The sequence below is a fragment of the Lontra canadensis genome, unplaced genomic scaffold, assembly GCF_010015895.1.
Source record: "Lontra canadensis isolate GAN:19392208 unplaced genomic scaffold, GSC_riverotter_1.0 scaffold32, whole genome shotgun sequence".
Taxonomy (NCBI): Eukaryota; Metazoa; Chordata; class Mammalia; order Carnivora; family Mustelidae; genus Lontra; species Lontra canadensis.
Genome location: NW_022631026.1, coordinates 18,011,351 through 18,032,048, shown reverse-complemented (window position 1 = coordinate 18,032,048; position 20,698 = coordinate 18,011,351). Strand labels below are relative to the sequence as shown.

The window sequence follows — 20,698 nt, the reverse complement described above, 5'->3', positions numbered from 1 at the left end:
ATCTCTCTAGAGATAGGGATGAGCAGGTTTTTTGTTGGGGAAAGATAAACTAGTTAGCTTTAATTTGACCCATCTTTATGATACCCAATTGGAGATACCAAATAGTCAGTTGGATATAGGGATCAGAAGCTCAAGAGATGCTTGGGCTAAACATGTAGATATAGGAATTATTATGTAATGATGATAGAAGCCGAAGGCATGAGTGATACTTTTTGGTAGAAGGTATAGATCAGAGTGAGAAGAAAAGGGACTCCAGAGACAACCCTGAGAAAGATCAATATTTAATGACCACACAGAAGAAACAAGTCTAGTGAAGGAAACTGAGATGGAGTGGTTACTCTTAGGAAGATCAGTGTAGGAAAACCAAGCTTACTGCGGTGTGGTTTGACAGGCACCTAATACCAGATGAAAACAGTTCAAGTGAATGGGGTTTAATGACCCAACAAACACTTACACATTCTAAGATGGCAGAAATAGTAACTTAGAAAAAATATTATCATTGTCTTACAGTCATAAGACTGTGTGGCTTTGCAAATTAAGCTGAGTAAACATAGGGTTCCTTTGGGGATTAAGTGTTTCGCATGGCTTGCTGGGTTATTTCTTTTTGATTTTATATCTAATTTCTTTCTCATCTTTAAACAAAAGATACTGTTTTCATCTGAATTACAAACTGTCCAGGTGTAATTAATGACTAAAACTTAGTTCTTTATTTCAGACATTTTTTTAAACCATGTTGGTTTATGTAGCTGGGAATATTTAAATAGGTGTTGCTTATCTTTTGCCCACAGGCTTATCGGTAACAGCAGAACAAATAAATCCTCATGGCACTGGAGCTCGGAAGACTGAAACTAGAGTTGAAGAGGCATTTCGGCATAAACAAAGAAATCCATTGGATGTCTGGCACAACTCTGCAAATAAATGTGCATGTGAGTGTCTGAGACCGTGTTATCCAGTAGTGGGAAGAGCTGAGAAGGATGCAGATATTTTAGGAGTTGGGGGGACAGACTAGGTGCTGCTGTGTTCTCACAGGTCTTCTCATCTTTTCTCTGTCCAGAGGTGAAGAACTTGTATGGTGGAATAGAAGTATACTTCTCTTAACTGTAGGGAAAGAGGGCCTGATTCAGGAGATATTTCTTTTCTTTTTTTTTTTTTTTTTAAGGTTTTATTTATTTATTTGACAGAGAGAGACTGAGAGGGAACACAAGCAGGGGGAGTGGGACAGGGAGAAGCAGACTTCCCACTGAGCAGGGAGCCCGATGTGGGGCTCTATCCCAGGACCCTGGGATCATGACCTGAGCCAAAGGTAGATGCTTAACAACTGAGCTACCCAGACACTCCTCTGTACAGCCTTTTAAAAAATTAATTAATTAATTAATTGTACAGCCTTTTTAATCTAGTTTTGTTTAAGTGAGATGTATTTAGAAAGGGAAAATTCATTGTTCTAGGTTTTTGTCACTTGTGCTCATTCATGCTGATTTATAAGATTTCTGAAAGACAAATGTTAACGAACACAGCACTTTCCTAATATAGTCCGTATGTTTGCTGAAGATAGCCACCCTTGGAAGATAATATGCTGTTCTGGTAAAGGTGGTCATACTGTTGAAACTCTCAGTAAAGCTGGCCGTAATATGTTCTTTCACCAATGACATTGCATTTGAATGAATGAATCAGATTGATTTTTTTTTTTAAGCTCTTTTCTCTGTGGTATTTGGCATTCATATGTGAGAAAATTTGAAGGACTTAGTGGTATATTTGGTTCCATGAAATTGATTAAAGCTATTTGGTGTAGTTTTATCTTGGATCATGATCATGACCTGGATTATGTAATGTAGCACTCTAATTTTAAACCTTGAAATCCTGTATGTTCTCTGCACCGGATACAAATATTTACTAAAAGCCATTGAAAATTAGCTTTAAGCAGTTTAAGTTCCTTTAAACATTTAAATGTTATTTTAATCTACAAATGTGAGTTTAGTTTTCTCTTACCAGTAGATGGCATATGTGACTCATCATTTGCCTGTTTCACATTAATTTACTTGAGTTATAAATCTAAATATCCTTAAGATAGAGTTGCTTTCCTAAGGTTTTAGTTTTGGAAATAAGCTCAGAGAGGCTATAAAAATTGACTCTAAATATTGTGTCCCCGTATTGGTTTTTCAAACAACGTGCTCCTGTAAAAGGAAGTAGTATATGAAAGATTAGGTCCATAAATGGATACTACTACCACATGTCAGGTGCCGTAGAGATACAGCAGTGTAAACCAAAATCCCCATTCTTGTGGAGCTTGTATGATTGATTTTTCTTATTTTACCAAAATCATACCCACAATTAGAAATAATTATATAAGGAGGAGAAAAATATCTCTAATTTGACCTTCTTCCAAATGAAAACATTTTCTTTGTTCTTAGCTGGGATGAAAGTGTTAGGAATAAACTTGCTTCGGTAGGCCTTCTAAGCCTTTACTTAGTGCCCACAGATCAAGTCATTGAGGGGGCTCTTGATTGAATAGAGTTTAGCTGCTTCTTGCTGTAGAGTTAGATGGCTTAGTGAGGAAAGAAAGGGGAACTGTTTATGATTTGGTTGTGTTGCTGGAGAATAAGTGAGGTCACAATGTTTGGAGTGATTGTCAGTAAAAACCTAACAGCTCCACCTTTTAGAGAAAGAGCAGGCTGAATTTTTTTTCACTTTTAATGTGGACTGGATTCGTTTTTCGTATAGTTAATGGAATACTTACAAATGCCCATCACTTTAGCTTTTATATACAGCTTTTAATGGTAAACTAGTAACAAATTTCTTCTCCAATTACCCTGTAAGTATAAATTATGAAAATATAAATTAGTAGGGGAAATAGGAATGGAGAGATGATTCTAATGATTTGGATTTGAAGGCAAAATCTATTTTGAACCAAGTGACAAAATAACTTGAATTTGGGAAATGATTTCAGAAACCTTTTGTAGATTTATTCTTAGATAAGAAACAAAGTAATATTTATGACAATATTTGTCAATTTCCTGTGAATACCTGGATGTCTCTACAGAGACTCAGTAAGGATTAAAGTTGAAAGGATGAAAAATTTGTAAACACATATATGGGGAATTAAAGATTCCTGGGCCTGTTGTTACTGGAAGTACTCATAAAGCTCATGACTGTTTCTGGCATCTGGAGATGAATGTGGGTTTTTTTTGTTTTTGTTTTTTTTTAATTTTTAAAATTAGTATATAATGTATTTGTTTCAGGGGTACAGGTGTGTGATTCATCAGTCTTCACAATTCACAGCACTCGCCATAGCACATACCCTCCCTACAACTTCTGTAGGTCTTCCTTTTTACATCACTCACATTTTCAGTGGTTGTTAATGTTGTTGCTGCCTCGATAGTGGAGGGCTTAACTTTTTTCCATATTTTCTTTTCTTTTAAATACTTTGTTTATTTGAAGGAGAGCAGAGGGAGAGGCACAAGCAGACCCCGTGTTGAGCGTAGAGCCCAACATGGGGCTCGATCTCAAAATCAAGAGTTGGACACTTAACTGACTGAGACACCCAGGCACCCCCCTTTTTACATATTTTCGAATAACAACTGTGTAACCAGTTGATCTGCTTGGTGAACCATTTATAGCAGAGGAGATGAACAGTTGTCTAACCAAATTGTCTATAAACTTTGTAGGGTTTCTGTCTACTACTGTACTTTCTGTGGGTGATTCCTTCTCTGGAAGGAGAGGCAGTAGATAGTTATTTGTGGGATACCTGTAACAGTTCTGTCTTGATATAGTGGATCATGTGTTCATTTTCTTCCATGGTTTAGGAGCTTTGGGGTGATTTTGCTGGCAAAGCACTCATTTTCTTGGTGGAAATCTGGGGCTGTGGCCCTCAATTTTCTAGGTAGCCTGGTAATGTAGTTGGTCATTCCCTACATATTATATGCTTGGTCCCTGGCTGTTAGGAATTAGGAACAGCTATAAAGTAGAATCTAGGATAATAGAAAAAAATTAATGCTGGGTAAACTTATACTCAATTAAAAAAAAAATTTCATCCTTCAGAGTTCAACGCTGACTTCATATTCATTCTCCTTGTAGGTTGTGAGGATTAGTCAGCTTGGATTTCAAGAGCTAAGTAGTGGGGCACCTGGGTGGCTCAGTGGATTAAGCCTCTACCTTCAGCTCAGGTCGTGGTCTCAAGGTCCTGGGGTTGAGCCCCGCATTGGGCTCTCTGCTCAGTGGGGAGCCTGCTTCCCTCTCTCTTTCTGCCTGCCTCTCTGCCTACTTGTGATCTCTCTGTCAAATAAATAAAATCTTTAAAAAAGAGAAAAAAAAGAGCTAAGTAGTTCTTGTGTGTTAAACCAGTATGGGTTTACTTTCTTTTGGGTCTTAATATAGTGAACATTTGTAAAACAAGTGTTGCACTCCAAGTTCTATATACCTGTTTTCCTTCTTTCTAAAATAGTTCGAGTTCGAAGAAAATCAAGGCGGCGATCACAGTGGGGTAAAGGAATTATTAAGAAAAGGAAAGTCAATAATTTAAAAAAAGATGAAGAGGACGCTAAATTTGCAGACTATGAGAACCATACAGAGGACAGGAAGTTGCTAGAGAATGGAGAGTTTGAGGTAAGCACTGACTGCCATGAAGAAAATGGCGAAGAGACCGGAGACCTCTCTATGACCAATGATGAATCATCATGTGACATCATGGACATGGACCAGGGGCAGAGGCTTAACAATGGAGCGGGCACGAAGGAGAACTTTGCGTCTACTGAAGAGGAAAGTTCCAATGAGTCTCTGCTCATCAACAGCAGCGGTTCTCTAAATCCAGAACAGACATCTAGGAAAGAGCCTTTCCTTAAAGGAAGCTGTCTCAATGGTGAGGCCTCCACTGACAGTTTTGAAGGAATACCAGTTCTGGAGTGTCAGAATGGCAAAGCTGAAGTAGTCTCTTTCTGTGGTAGTGGTGACAAATGTAGTTCTGAACAAAAGATTGTCCCAGAGGACCAGTCAAAAGAAAAACCAGAAACTTCGAATGAACATCATGGAGATGATCCTGAGAAACTAGACGCCCTGGAATGTAGCAGTAATGAGAAGTTAGAACCCAGCCCCGAAGTGGAGGTTAAAGATGCAGAACTGGATAAAGAAGGTAGAGCGAATATATTTTTTTTTTAATTGAAGTTTTAAATTCCAGAGTTAACTAATGGCATATTTTGTTTGGTCCCCAGTAGCACTAGTTGATAAGCAGTTATACCCCTCTGAGAACCTGTTAAACTTTCATCTTTTTCCCCTAGGAAAGTGTGCATATTCATGCCTAGTGAATTTTGGTGGGAATTTCAGAGGGTTATGGTCTAGAATGCATCGATTTCCTGGCTGCTTACTCTTTTGCCTCCCACCTGATTATTATCCCTATCTGAAAGGATTTATGGATAAAGGCTGCTGAGTAAGCCCACAGGTGTTAAGATGGAATTCTAATAAGAATGATTGGGGTGGGGTAGGCTTGGCTGAGAAGAGTTGGGTACTAGATACTGTATGGTATCCTACGCTCATGTACACTCAAGTTAAATTACCTCTCCTGTTTGTTATTTTCATGTGGCTTTGAGCTGGTAACTTAGGCTCTCCGATCTTTTTTTTTTCATCTTCTAAATTAAACTTCAGAGTGGTGTCACTGTGGGGATTAAATAAGTCATGTATATTAATCGCCTCTTTTTGTGCCTGGCACATACCAAGCTGTATTCATTCCGGGCATTCACTGTTAGTTGAATCTAAGGGATGCTGAGTCTAAGAGGCCGGGGGTATGGGAAGCAGTAGAACTCGTGCAGTCAGATCTGCCTTGTTCTTGTAGACTTGGAGCACCCTGCTAGCTCCCGCCTTCCTATGGCCATGTGACTCCTTTAAGCAGCAGCGGAACAGGGGGCCTGGGAATTTCTAGCCCTGCTTTGTTTATCATTCTTTAGCCCGTAGTGGGATGGGGTGAATTAGAATCTAGCTTTAGCTTGGGATCAGGGCTATGTGGGAATAGTTTTTTGCCCCAACTTTTTTTTTTTTTTTTAATTTATTTGAGAGAGATTGAGATAGAGCATGAGAAAGGGAGGGGGCCAGAGGGAGAAGCAGACTCCCTGCTGAGCAGGGATCCCGATGTGTGGGACTCGATCCCAGGACTCCAGGGTCACGACCCGAGCCGAAGGCAGCTCCCCAACCAACTGAACCACCTAGGCGCCGTTTGCTCCAAGTTTTTGAGCCCTCTAGCAGAAATAGGAAGTAGAAAGATAATTATTCAAAGACTTAGAATTCTCTTGATGGATAAAGAAGATGTGTGTGTACTGGTCTTTTTTTTTTTTTTTTTTAAGATTTCATTTATTTGACAGAAAGAGTGCATAAGCAGGGCAATGGGAAAGGGAGAAGCAGGCTCCCTGGGGAGCCCCATACCAGATGTCAAGGCTCTATCCCAGAACCCTGGGATTAGGACCTGAGCTGAAGGCAGACACTTAACCAACTGAGGCACCCAGGCGCGCATGTTCTTAAATGCTACCTGTTGAGAATTTTTCTTTCTCTTCAATATTTAATAATAGAAGGTAGTTTTGAGGGCAGTATTTATTCTGGTATTTATTTATTTGTGTTTGTCATATAGACAGAATTTAAAACATGTTTTAAAGCTAGGGTTGAGTAACAGAGTAGGGAGAAAGGAAGAGATTTTCCTGATGAAGCACTTTGGGTATAAGGTGAGGAGTCCTTTTTAATGTTCTTTCACTATGAGATTTTTAGTATGTTTGCAAAAAAGGTTTAAATTAATATTATGTTCAATTGGTTATCTAAAAACTTTATAAAGATACTTGTTGTATAAAAACTTTACCTGAAATTTTCACTTCTGTCAGGGCAGGGTTACCTAATGCAAGTTTTCAGTTTCCTGGATGTCCATGGATTTGGTAATGTGATATGGAAGGTCTTAACAAAACTCTTAGCATATGTTAATTGAACTGTAAATAAAGACTTCACTGTAGAAGCTGTCTGAAATATAAAATATCTCTCCTACGTGGAGGCATATGTTTCCCAAGGCAATATTTGGTTCTTTTACTATTTATCTCTATAGCAAGCATTGATTGGAGAGAAATGTTTAAAGGCATGGGAGTAAGAGAACTAACACAGGAGGGAAGGGGAAGGTTCTCCATAGTGTTTATGAGATGGGACAGGTCCGCTCTATGGTTCTGAAACAGGGATGCCTGGGTGGCTCAGTTGGTTAAGCATCTGCCTTCAGCTCAGGTCATGATCTCAAGGCCCTGGGATCTAGTCCCATATCTGGTTCCCTGCTGAGCAGGGAGCCTGGTTCTCCCTTTACCCTGCCAGTCTCCCTGTTTGTGTGCCTGTTCTCTCTCTGACAAATAAATCTTAAAAAAAAAAAAAAAGTTCAAACAGTTTGAGTTTGTCTTTGTGTTCCTTCCCCCTTGGCTTTTTCTTAGAGTATGCCTACCTACGGGATCATAAAGCTTATGGCCTGTCTGCCCTGGGCTGTCAAATTATGCTCAGCCACCTCTAAATTTCTGGGGTATTTTTTGTTTTTTGTTTTTTTTTTTCAGTGTAGCTGGTCTCAGTATGTTGTTGGGAGGAAAATAATTAGATTATATGTAATTCACTCTGAGGTAGGAAAGACCACCAGCCCTATTACTTTAAATAGGCTTATATTTTTATGGAAAAAAAAAAGTTAGAAACCAGATAAATTTCTAATAGAAATCTGGACAGGGGGTGCCTGGGTGGCTCAGTGGGTTAAAGCCTCTGCCTTCGGGTCAGGTCATGATCCCAGGGTCCTGGGATGGAGCCCCATATCAGGCTCTCTGCTCAGTGGGGAGCCTGCTTCTTCCTCTCTCTCTGCCTGCCTCTCTGCCTGCTTATGATCTCTGTCAAATTAAAAAAAAAAAAAAGAAAGAAAGAAATCTGGACAGTGTAAAAGAGAAAATAAATTTCAGTGTTGAAGTTTTTTTTGGTTTCTTTTTGTTTTTAACTTGCAACAGAAATAGACTTGTAGACAGGTCGGCCTCACTTGGTGTGAGTATCTGCTTTTCTAGGTTGCTTCCCCTCTTCCAATTCTGAAAGCTCTAAATTTAAAAATGATGGCTATCGTAAAAAGAGTAAAGACGATTTACAGGTTAGTGCCCAGAGGTGATGATTGCTTTTCTCTTCCTTTAAGTGGATTATGTTTATTAGATGATACTCTAACATAACTTGGCTTTCATAGTTGTGGTTTAATTTTCTTCAATTTGGGTTACTTATTTTTAAAAATTATCATTTACAGGGATGCCTGCGTGGCTCAGTTGGTTAAGCCACTGCCTTCAGCTCAGGTCATGATCTCAGGGTCCTGGGATCGAGTCCCACATTGGGCTCCTTGCTCGGCAGGGAGCCTGCTTCTCTCGCTGCCTCTGCCTGCCTCTTTTGCCTGCTTGTGTGTACTCACTCTCTCTGGCAAATAAAATCTTCAAAAAAAAAAAATATCATTTACAGAATATACCCTTATTCCAAAAAGTTTTGTGGTGGGTAGAAAAATTTATAGTTGCTTAAGCTTGGTTTTTCTTAACTCTTACTTGCTGCAGTGCATTTTTTTTTTTTAATTGTAGGTGCTTCTAAAGTAAAGAAATACCGTAAGTTAATTTTAGACCAGGCAAAAACAACAAGCCTGGAACTGGTTCCAGAAGAGCCGTCTGAGCCTGTGCCGCCTCTTATAGTTGATCATGAGAGATTGAAGGTAAGCTTTGCCATTCCCAGTCAGTCTTAAATGAATGGAAAGAGATTTATTATGCTTGTAGGCAGTTGAGTAAAACTAGTTTTGATAATCTCTTACTTTACCTAGGAATACAGGTGCTTTAGGGCTTCTAGTAAAAGAAGTGGTAGGTGTGTTTTGAGGGGTTTAGAGAATGGTCTTGGGAATAAACTAAGCCTTAGAATCTTCTAAATGTGTCACTGTTATACCATAGCCTATGGTGTGTATTGGTGAGCCATTTGAATACATCTGTTTCAGTGTGAAAATGAAACCAAACTTCATTTTATTCTCTTTTCTTCTAATTTTTCTTAGAAATTGCTTGATTTATTGGTAGATAAAAGCAACAATCTTGCAGTTGATCAACTTGAGAGATTATATTCTCTTCTTAGTCAATGCATCTATCGTCATCGTAAAGATTATGACAAATCACAACTTATAGAGGTAAGTGCTCAGTTCATCCTTAGAATAAACAAATACGTGCTTTTACTTGTCCCAAAGGAAAAAAGAGGAAAACATTTTTTTAGTGTATATCTTTCACCAAGTAACTGAAGAATGTTTTGAAGATTTAAGATTAGAAGACTTGTTGAGTTAACAGTCTGAAGAATAAATCCTTTCTGTATCATTTTGTCTCAGGACAGTAATCTGGGATTCTTTGTTTATCAGACAGCACTTCGTGGTTCTGGGTTGGCAGATACCTAGAACAGCATGTCACAATTCTCTTGTCCCTTCCTATTAGTGACATCACTGAGCATATCACTTTGTCCTACTGAATGTGGGGACGGCCTCACAGTCCTTACCACTGCTACCTAGGCAGCCACTGCTGATTAAAGGAGGGGCCTGAGCAGTGAGAGCGCTGTTTGCCACCCACTGATGATTAGAAAAGAACTTAGAAGTCATCTTACTCATCAGATCTAGTCTTAGGAGATGGCCACATGAAGGAGTGGTTGTCCTTTTGCTTAGACACTTTAGATGTGAACCATTCCCTTTCTTTTTTTAAAGATCTTACTTATTTGAGAGAGAGAGAGTGTGTGAATGGGTAGAGAAGAAGAGGGGGAGAATCTCGGGCAGACTCTGAGGTGAACGCAGAGCCCAGCAAAGGGCTTGATCTCACAACCCTGAGATCATGAGCTGAGCTGAAACCAAGAGTTGGATGCTTCACCGACTGAGCCACCCAGGTGCCCTGAACTGTTCCCTTTCTAGAGAACTCTGGGCCATAGTGAGTTCTTCCTTACAAATATCAGTTAATACCTGTTTATGTAATTTACATCATTAAGCCACACTTCTGCTTTTTGAGGTCATCTGGGCAAATGTAGACCCACTAAATGGCTAAGTGACTGAGTTAGACTCCCTGTTCATTTGCCAATTAGTTTGCTTCTCTGATGGACTGATTATTAAATACTTCCTGATTGCCTGTAGTTCCAGATACTGTGCTAAATGTTTGGGCTGTAAAGTGCCTGCTCTCAAGGAGCATTTCTAGTATATTAAAGGTTTATATGTAGAAGATATGATTATTTTTCATGTTCAATAAGGAATATTGGACTTGAATCAGAGGGAGAGAATATTTAAAAGTTATTTTCTAATCACATTTTTAGGAGTTACACTTTTATGAATCTGTACTGTCATTATATATATAGAAATAATAAGAAAGCACAAATGAGAACATAAAAACACATCATCCACATCCCACTATCGAGGAAACTAGTCAGTGTTAATCTTATGGGATATCGTCTATCCTTTAAAAATGTCTAGATGTGTATAACATATGTGTAAGTATGTGAATACATACTTAAAAGTTGGGATCAGATTGTATATTGTTTTATAATCTTTTTTCCTTATTCAGTAATATGATGAAACATTTTTATTGGTCTAATATGAGAACTTTTTGATGAGATGATAATGTAGCCTGTTGTACAGAGATGTAGAATATAATTTCAGCTGTTTAAAGGGGGAAAGAAAAACCGCATGTCTTAGATGTGTTGGACACTTGGCCATCTGAATGAAATGTGTAGGGTAGAGTTCTTGACCTTTTTTTTTTTTTTTAAATTCCTGAACTTGTTTATTTGCATGAGTTGACATTTGATTAGCTTGAATGGAATGAACACTCTTCAGCAGTGAAACATTTTTCTGTAGGGGACTTGGAACCCTGTAATCTAGGGGCCTTTTTCAGGGAGGGAGGGGATCTGTAGCAGAGTCACTAGTGAGTGGCATTTCTTGTGGTGATGGCAGTGACTGTTTCTGCCCCTGCCCACACCCCCCCACTCCCCCACCCCCGGCCCTTTTTGTTTTCAGCTCTGATTAGAGTGAATAGCAGTGGGGACAGGTGCCTTCTACTTCAAGTTTTACTATACTGAATACATTTATTTTGCTTTGAGAGAACATGAGTAAAGGATGGGCTCAGACTCTGGAGTGAGGCTACCTATGCATAAATTCTGATTTTGTTGTTTATTAGCTGACAAATTATTTATGTATATAAATTTCTTGGTACAATATTGGGCATAATAAGTACTCATTGAGTGTTACTAGCATCATCTTCATTAGTCTAAGTATCAAATAGGCATTTGGAAGCATCTAGGGCAGATAGTCTTCTAGAGTAGCTATGGTGTTATAATCAGAAAATACTTAAAGCTTAACCTGTATCTAAAATTCTTTCTCTAAAAAAGTTAAAGTGAATTTTCCCTTAATAATTTTGTCTTTTCTATATTAGATAACATGCACTTTTTTTCCCCTTGTAGGAGATGGAAAGAACAGTTCATATGTTTGAGACATTCCTATGAACTTTTCAAGATGAGTGGTTTATCCTCTCCCATCTGCTCCTGACAGAGCAGTCTTCTGAGCCATTCAATTTCAAATTGCACCAATTATGTGCAGAGCCTTGGTGTAAAGTGCTCTCTCACTCATTCTTTCTCTCTGTTGAATTTGGTGCTATTGTCTCAGGTACCTGAAACCAACCAGCCTACAAGAACCAAACAGAACTTCAGAAACATGTTGTATTTTCCACAAATAAAAAATACAACCCCACAGATTGGAGATTTTGGTGCTACAGAAACTGCTCTCACTTCTGCTCCTCTTTTCGTGCACTCTCTTTTGGAGACTTCTCTCTTAGGGAGCAGACCAGCAAACAGGAGGAAACTGGATGGGGCAGTTCTAACTGTGTTGAATTATTTAAACAGTGGGCAACCTGTTTCGTTTCCCTTTTTTGTTTTGTTTTGTTTTTCTTTCTCCTTTCTACTCCTTTTAGCATATTTGTTTTTATTTGTTCGTCTGGGTAATGGACTGAAACCTGTTTTAGAGTTGGCTAATGGTATATTCTGGTGGGAAACTGAAGAAACTGGATGAAATTAGATTAGGCTCTTTAGAACTGCCTTTAATGTGCCTTTTAATTCATTTGAGAAAGATAAGGCTAAACAAAGGAATGGGCTTTTTTGTAGCAAATGAATTAGAATGTCTCTTTGGTCACAACCTTGAAAATAAGTTTTGATACTCTGTGTCATTAAGAGGCAACCAGTGTTTTGGTATAAAATGCTTATCTTGTTTTCCAAACTCAAATCAAGACATTAAGCCACATGATATATTAAAATGGTAAGTTTTCCTGTATGGTCTGTTTCTGTTTAAGAAACACATAATAAAACAACAACAACAAATAATACGCAGTCCACCAAAAAACTTACAAACTTTACAGTATTGCTGACAACGATGACCAGAAATTAGATAGATGGCAACATTCTTTTCCTCTTTCAGTGGCAATTTAATAGTTATTCATGTTTGAGTTCCCAGAGAAGAATGATTTCATGTATAGTAAATTGTTACTGTTTTGTTTTAAAGCCAGGACTTGCCAATGGACAGAAAAGAGGAATTTGTCAGAAACTCCATAAATTCATTTTCTTTATGCATAGTTGCTGGTGAGCTTTGGTATGATTCTTGAATAACAGTATTAATGTTTAAATCCCTTACCATAAGCTTACCTTCACAATTGTTCATTTTGATTGGAACCCATTTTGGATCTCGTTGAGTGATTTCTGTGAATTGTACTTACCTAAAATTAATTATGGGTTACTGGTTTTACAAAAACTTTCTACAAATTTGGAGACACAGTCTAGGCAGTTGCAAAGAGGCAAAGGGAGTGCAGTGACATTTTTTATCAGATGATTTTTAAACAAAAAAAAGTAGGAATTTTTGACAAGTTGGCTTGATACCTTCATTCATTATAGCCGTTAGCTGCAGGTGTGTCTTTCCAATATATGCAACACATGTAGTTTGGGTTTTAATTAGAGCAAATGGTCTTGGACTACTGCAGAGATACTGAGCTACCTCAGCTTTTTGTATTTTAGTTACCAGTAGTGTTTACAGAGTCCTGTAATCACTTTGCCACCGTTTACATGCTGAAGCTAAGGTACTTGTCTCCTTGTCCCTGGCTGTTTGTAGTGTGTTTGTCGCCAGCGCAGAGCACACACTTTGGCCGTAGGCTACTGCAGTAATCTTAAGTGCTTCTTTGCATTGACATTTTGCGCCTTCTAATTATAGCTTAATTTTTTTAAAATGCCACTTTTTTTCTTTATACCTAGTCTATGAAGTTTTCATAATATTCAGTTAGTCATAAAATTCAAGATGCTACCCATGTAGACACACTGTATTTTTAAGGTGGGCAAGTGCGATTAACGATGAACCATTTTAAAAGGGAGGTTATTTGAAACCTCTAATTTGATTATTGGGAGGATTTTCATGCTTTCTTTAGTATTTATTACCATCATACCAGTTCAGACTATTTTACTGTCTAATACATTAGCATTTTGTATTTTGATGGAAATTGTTACAGAATTTAAAGATTTGATGAAATAAGATGTAGCAGATTTTTTGTAGCAAGTTTCTGCTAAAAGGGTTTTTTGCAAGTCTCAGGTTCTTGCTGCACTATTTTTTTTTTAAATATTTATTCCAGTTACTCTAATTCAGAAGCATTCTGTTCAAGTAACAGCAGCACTTGTGAAAGGAAAAAAAAAAACGCACATGTTCTTAGTAGGTTACTAAATTTGTACCAGTTAATTAAGATTTTAGCCATCAGTGGGTTTGACAAGGGAAATTTATTTATGTTCAGCATTAAAATGCTTCCAAAAGATCAAGTTTTTTTTATTTTAACCTTTATATAGATGGAGAAATAGGAGGCAACCTCAGTATGATAGGAACTGCCACTTTGAACAGTTTAGGTCTTAAAGAGAAAGCCAATCTAATGCCAAGGGGAGAAAAATTCGCTGAAATTGTATCAACTCCTCCACTCCCCTTCCCCTGCCCCCACAAAAACAAAAAACAAACAAACAAAAAACCACACATACCAGTTGTGCTTACTTTACAGATATCTGGTGGTTCTATAGTTTAAAGCAGCTTGTGAAATTATCCAAGTGGACTCAGTTTTGTTTACCTTTCTGTAAGTTCTTAATTTTTGCTGTATAGCATTGGCAAAAATATGTACAAATTGACCTCTGTTCTTATTTCCTATTGTGAGCATTATAAATGATAGCTCCTGTGTAAAACTTTGCTCTCAGATCAGTAAAATATGTATCACAGCACAGCCCAACAGTAGTTAATGCTCAGCTGTGGGGACTGTGGGAGCTTTTTGAAGATGGAACCGCACTAGGGTTGAAACTGATGGCTGTGGAGTTAATTGTGTTTTGAGCTTGAATCTCACCTGTGATTAATTTTTTTTTGTTTTATGTCCTTTCATGACTTGATTTTTCTCATATGCCAATGTATTTGTAGGTTTACTGGATTTTATTTTTAGGGAGTGGGGTGGTAATATCTTCCCATTTTTTGATTAAGTTGGTTCAGCTATGGTGCTATTCAGTAGGTATCTTGGGTGTCTGGTCCCGTAGCTGAATGCCATTGTTATTATAATTTGTAATCACATTGTAAGCTTGAATTTGGACTTGTACCTGCATCTTTTGTATTTTGTACATTCAGTTACTTAGATTTTGGGAGTCCTTTTTGGTTTCAGTCATGTATGTCTACTTTGTAGATTAAGTAGACTTCATCAACTCTGGTCTGTTTTGGGTTTATAGTTTAATTTAGAATTGTGTTAAAATTGATGTTTTGCATTTGACTTCATTTTACATTAGTTTGAAGTAAATTATTTAATTTTTGAATTCTGGAATTTTGAACATTTACTGTAATTTGTAATATAACTGCTGTGAAATACTTGAATAAAGATGACAAGAAAAACCTGTCTGTCTTTAGCCTGATGATGATTGCTGTTGGCTGCAAATGCATTACCACTGCCATAGCTGAACTCTTCTGCTTTGCAGTTCGGGCATGTTGACGTTTATTTATCTAGCTGTGTTCGAGGGACGAGGCAAGCATAGGGTCCCCCTGCTGCTCTGCCATCTTAACTCCCCTGGTCGGCATGTTGATGTTCGTTAAGCACCCACCAAAATCTCATTACAGTGTTCTTTTAGATTTTAGTAGCCCTCTCTATTTTTTAGCTAAAAGTTTTCAACATGTTGAGGAAATGTGGTTTTAATTCCAGTGGAAGACTGTCTAAAATGTGTTCTATAAAAGCAAATAGATTACTTCTGATAATTGTTTTTCTATTTGGAAGACTGCTACAGTCAGTAACAATCAGGTACTTTGGTTAACTTACTTTATAGACTTTTTCTCTTTGATCAGGTAGTTACCAGCATACTTTGAATAGTATATAGAGTTTAAATATGGAGAAAGATTTCATACCAAAATTTTGAGGGGCTTGTTGCTTCATGGGAGTAGAATGTTCTTGGCTTTAGATTGCCCATATTTCTGCTGTCTACCTTGAGATACCTTTTCATGTCCTGAGATTAGTATGCTAATCCTACTCAGCAGAAGTTCTTGTGATGCCTGGGTTGCTCAGTCGGTAAGCGTCTGCCTTCAGCTCAGGTCATGATCCCAGGGTCCTGGGATTGAGCCCCGAATCGGGCTCCCTGCTCTACAGGCAGTCTGCTTCTCCCTCTCCCTTTGCCTGCCTCTATGCCTGCTTGTGATCTCTCTCTCTATGTCAAATAAATAAGTAAAATAAAATAAATAGAAGTTCTTAATTTTCGTTTTTTTTTTTTAAATCAGTAAAAAGGAACTGGTTGAATTTGAATAAGATTTTGTTTTTATTGATTCCATGTATTAATTTTTACTTTAAATTGTCTTTATATCAGAAGACTGGTAGTAATAAACCTGAGAAACAGATTTTTAAAAACATTGTAGTCAAATGTTTATGTAAGTAATTTATAAGCACATTTGAGTCTTTTTAAAAAGATTTTATTTAAGACAGAACACAAGCCGGGGTGAGGGTGGCACTGAGGGAGAAACAGACACCCCACTGATGAGAGGGCCTGATGCAGGCCTTGATTCCAGAACCTTGGGATCATGACCCGAGTCAAAGGCAGGTGCTTAACCCAGCAGCCACCCAGGTGTGCCCTGCATTTGAGCCTTAATGAAGTTTATGGAGGTCTGGAGAGAAGTTGGGTTTATTTATCCAGTTTTAATTCACTTTGGACTCAAAACTATAGTAAAGTAAGACACTAGTCGTTTAAATATCTATTTCATTTACTGCTATTCCCTAACACCTGCATAGTTATCTGTTGGCAGTCTTTTTTTTTTTTTTTTTAAGATTTTATTTATATGAGAGGGCAAGAGCCAGAGAACAAGAGCGGATGACAGCACAAGCAGGGTGAAGGGCAGAGGAAGAAGCAGGCTCCCTGCTGAGCAGGATCCCAAAGCAGGGCTCCATCCCAAAGGAGGACTGCAGGATCCCAAAGCAGGACTCTCAGATCATGACCTAAGCTGAAGGCAGATGCTTAACTGACTGAGCCACCCAGGCACCCCTTTTGGCTATCTTTTAGATCTAAGTTCCCTCTCTTACCTGCACAGTCTTATCTCTCTCTCTCTTTCTCTTTTTTTTTTTTTTTTTAAGATTTTATTTGGCAGAGATCACAAGTAGGCAGAGAGGCAGGCAAAGACAGAGAGGAGGACGCAGGGTCTCTGCTGAGCAGAGAGCCTGATAATGGGGCTCAATCCCAGGACCCTGGGATCATGACCTAAGCTGAAGGCAGAGGCTTTAACCCACTGAGCCACCCAGGCGCCCCACAGTCTTGTTTCCTATGTCCTAGGTACTGTGCTAGACACCTTATCTTTCAGTAGCTCATAGTTCACTAGGGGAGGCTGGTGGGTATACCAGTAGTAGTGATCAGCGGGATAAGGGTTGTAACAGAAGGGACATGGTGGTGTTCAGAGGTCTAAGAAGGGGACCAATTAATTTTGTTTAGGAGTGGGGAAAATGAAACTCTTCCCAGAGAGAGTTGGCATTTTATTTGCCCTTTGTTCCTTTCTGGCTCTTCTAGAGTGTAGCCCCACTTTACCAAAACCTTTTCTTAGTGTTCTTGGAACCCTTCACATTACATCATATCATCACTTTATCCATACCACTCACCATGGAGTATCTTTATTCTCAACTACTGAAATCTTGCTTATATTTCAGGGCTGGGCTTAGATTCCCCACCAATACATCTCCCTTACTGTCTCTTTCTTTCTCAGAACTTGGTTGTATTTCATAGTGCATTGCATAGTGAATTACTAATGTTAGGCAAAACAGTAATGTATTCATTTGAGAAAGGAAGTATCACATTTTTTTCTGCATTCCCTGTAGGAATTTAAAACAATGCTGGGCTTGGGACGCCTGGGTGGCTCCTGGGTTAAGCCTCTGCCTTCAGCTAAGGTCATGGTCTCAGGGTCGGTCTCAGGATCCTGGGATCGAGTCCCACATCGGACTCTCTGCTCAGCAGGGAACCTGCCTGCCCCCACTCTCTGCCTGCCTCTCTGTCTACTTGTGATCTCTCTCTCAAATAAATAAAATCTTTAAAACAAAACAAAAACAATGCTGGGCTTATAGTAGATGCTTATTTCTTTTGGTTTAATTGACATAGCTGAAATTTACTTAAATCATCCTTTCATTGATTCAGCAGATTTATAGTGGGTATCTACAGTGTGCCAAGCACTGTTGCAGGTGCTGGAAATAAAGCAGGAAACAAAGCAGAAAAGGTTCCTGTCTTCATGGAGCTTATTACTTAAATTCTTTTAGCTATAGTGTGCCAGATTTCTGTCATGGTTGGTCAGGTTCAAGTTATTTTTTAAGAAATGTTCTTCTGTCTATAAACATTGAAGAGTTTTTTTATTAAAAATTTTCAAGAACTATTCCTTTTCTTCTATTTCCCATCTTAGTGAATAGAACCATATCCATCAAAGTTCCAAAACCTGTCATCCTAAATTTTATCTTCTTTATGGTGCATCTCATTCTAATCATGCAGCATGTTCTGTTGATTTTTATCCCGCTAAAATGTCTCCTGTCCATCACACTTTCTTCATCATATTGCAGCTGACTTAATCTGGGCACGAATCCTTTTGTCTGAACTACTGCGGTAGTCACCAATTTGAGAGAATGTAAAGTTGGGCAAAGACGTATCTGTTTTTAAAATTTTAAAATATATTTTATTTTTATATTTATATATTATTTTGTTATATATTTTATATGTATTATATATTTATATATAAAAATTTTATGTATAAGAATTTTATAATATAATTTAACATCCTTACCTCATATTTACTAGGCACTAGGGACTGTCCTGAGTGCTTTACAAATACAAATACACACTTAATCCTTTGAGAACCTTATGAGCTATGTGTTATTATTATCCCCATCTTACAGGCAGGTAGACAGGGGCATAAATTAGTTTGTCTGAGGTCACACAGCCGGGATCCAAATGCAGTCAGTCGGGCTCCAGAGTTGATACTCTTAATTGCTGTGCCTCATCGCTTCTTGTTGGGGTAGAGAAACGTGCAAACGTATTTCAGCATACTGTGTATGGCACGTGTTAACGACTGAGTTAGCCATAAGGTTCGATGGGTGTATAGAGGTGGAGTACGTAGCCCACCCTCATCAAAGCCTTCCTAAAAAAAACCTGACACCTGAGCTGAGGCATCAAGATGGGAAAGGTTTTCTAGGCAGAAGGAACAACAGAAGCATATACTGAAGAGTAAAATAGCATGACAGCTGCAGGGGAAAGTACAAGTGGTTCCTAATCACCAAAGGTCAACATTTATTTAACACATTTATTTGAGCAACGCCACTTGCCAATCACAGTTCTTGGTATTAGAGTTAAAGCTGAGGCCAGGACAGCAAGGTCCTGGTTCTCTTGGAGTACGGTGTAGTGGGCAAAGTGCAAACAAGATGTTATCTAACAGTGGGCCAGTGCTTGTGTGATAATACAGTAGTAGTAATCGCAGCAGCAAACATCTGAGTGATAGGTACCGTTTCAAGGATTAACCATTTAATTATCAAAGCATCTGTGAGCTAAGGACTGTTGTTGGTTCCACGTAACAGAAGGGGATACCGAAATACAGAATTGGTTGAGCAATTACCTGATGAATTACCTGATGACACTACACAGCTAATGAATTAGCTGGGATTCCTACTTGTGTGGTTTCAGAGCTTGGATTCTTAACTGGCCTATCATTGATGTGAATGATAAATGCATTTGCTCTTATTCAGGTTTTTTAAACTGTAGAGTACTGCAGAGACTAGTACAACATGCATGTTCCCATTGTCCAGAATTAAATGTTAACAGCTTATCATAATTGTTGTAGTTCTTATTTATATAATTTAAAAAATTATTATTTTAAAATTAATTTTTAAAAGATTTTACTTACTCATTTGAGAGAGAGAGAGAGAGCACAAGCAGTATGTGGGGAGAGGAAGCAGACTCCCCACTGAACAGGGAGCCTGCCATCGTGAGGCTCGATCCCAGGACACCCGGGGATCATGACCGGAGCCAAAGGCAGAGACTTAACTGACTGAGCCACCCAGGCGCCGCTATAGTTCTCTTTTTTAAGAACAAAATTCTAGATAAAATTGATGTCCTCTTCCTACCGCTGTCCAGTCACATTCTTTTTCTTCCTCAGAGGGAGCCATTCTGATGACTTTGATGAACATCTTCCCTGTCTTTTTTTTAAAAATATTTTATTTATTCATTTGACACAGAGGAGAGAAATCATAAGTAGGCAGAGAGGCAGGCAGAGAGAGAGGGGGAAGCAGGCTCCCCGCTGAGCAGAGAGCCGGATGTGGGGCTCTATCCCAGGACCCTGAGATCATGACCCGAGCCGAAGGCAGAGGCTTAACCATCTGAGCCACCCAGGTGCCCCATTCCCTGTATGTTTTTAATTCATTATTTGAGAAGGTAATTATTTGAGAAGGGTGCTGAAGCCAGAGTGAGTCTGAATCCTAGTTGGTCTCTTCTTGGCTCTGTGACAGGAAGCAAGTTACTTCCCCTCCCTGTACATCAGTGTTTATCTGTAGGGAGGGGATAATGATAGCCCCAGGCCTGTGGCAGTTATTGTGAGAATTATGCATTTGGATCAACAAACACATTGTAATGACCTTAGAATAGTCCCAGGCACATGACCTGTTCAATATGTTTTAATCATGACTACTGTAATTATTACTATTTGTGTCCATCAAAATGGTTTGGGTTTTTTTTTCTTAATGTACATAAATGGAATTATTTTACATCTTTAAAAATTTATTTTTAATTTGAAATTCATGAATGTGGTTTAAAGAATTAGAAGGCTTGTTACAAAAATTAGTTATCTCCTGATTCCTCCTCCCTCCCTTTCTCCCAGCAAAAAAGGAATATTCTCCCCAGAGCCAGTTGTTTTCAAAATCCTTAACTATTTAAGGATGCATCTCTGTATTTCTAAATAATGTTCTTATGTGACTACTTTTTACTTTCCAATTTTTGCCTATATCTTGATTTCCCCCCACGGAAGAGAATAGTCGCAGCTGTCCCCCGTGCACCTCCACATTTCTGTTTTCTCATCCTCCTAGTTAGTTTTCATTGTTGTTACATCATTATTCAGTCTTTACATGATTATGACTGTGTAAAAACTCTTGACAGCTGAGATATTTAGGATGCT

At 38.5% G+C, this 20,698-nt stretch overlaps 1 protein-coding gene across 2 annotated transcripts in view; it reads left to right on the top strand.

The window, feature by feature from the left end:
- The window catches only part of ATAD2B (ATPase family AAA domain containing 2B), a 152,980-nt gene extending 138,049 nt beyond the window's left edge, over positions 1-14,931 (top strand). For both annotated transcript variants that reach the window (XM_032866927.1, XM_032866926.1), the window contains exons 24-28: positions 789-926; positions 4,439-5,122; positions 8,580-8,707; positions 9,035-9,163; positions 11,455-14,931. In XM_032866927.1, the coding sequence (XP_032722818.1) occupies positions 789-926; positions 4,439-5,122; positions 8,580-8,707; positions 9,035-9,163; positions 11,455-11,496 (1,121 nt within the window). In that variant the 3' untranslated portion in view covers positions 11,497-14,931. The remainder of the gene's footprint in view (positions 1-788; positions 927-4,438; positions 5,123-8,579; positions 8,708-9,034; positions 9,164-11,454) is intronic.
- Positions 14,932-20,698: the final 5,767 nt, after the last annotated feature.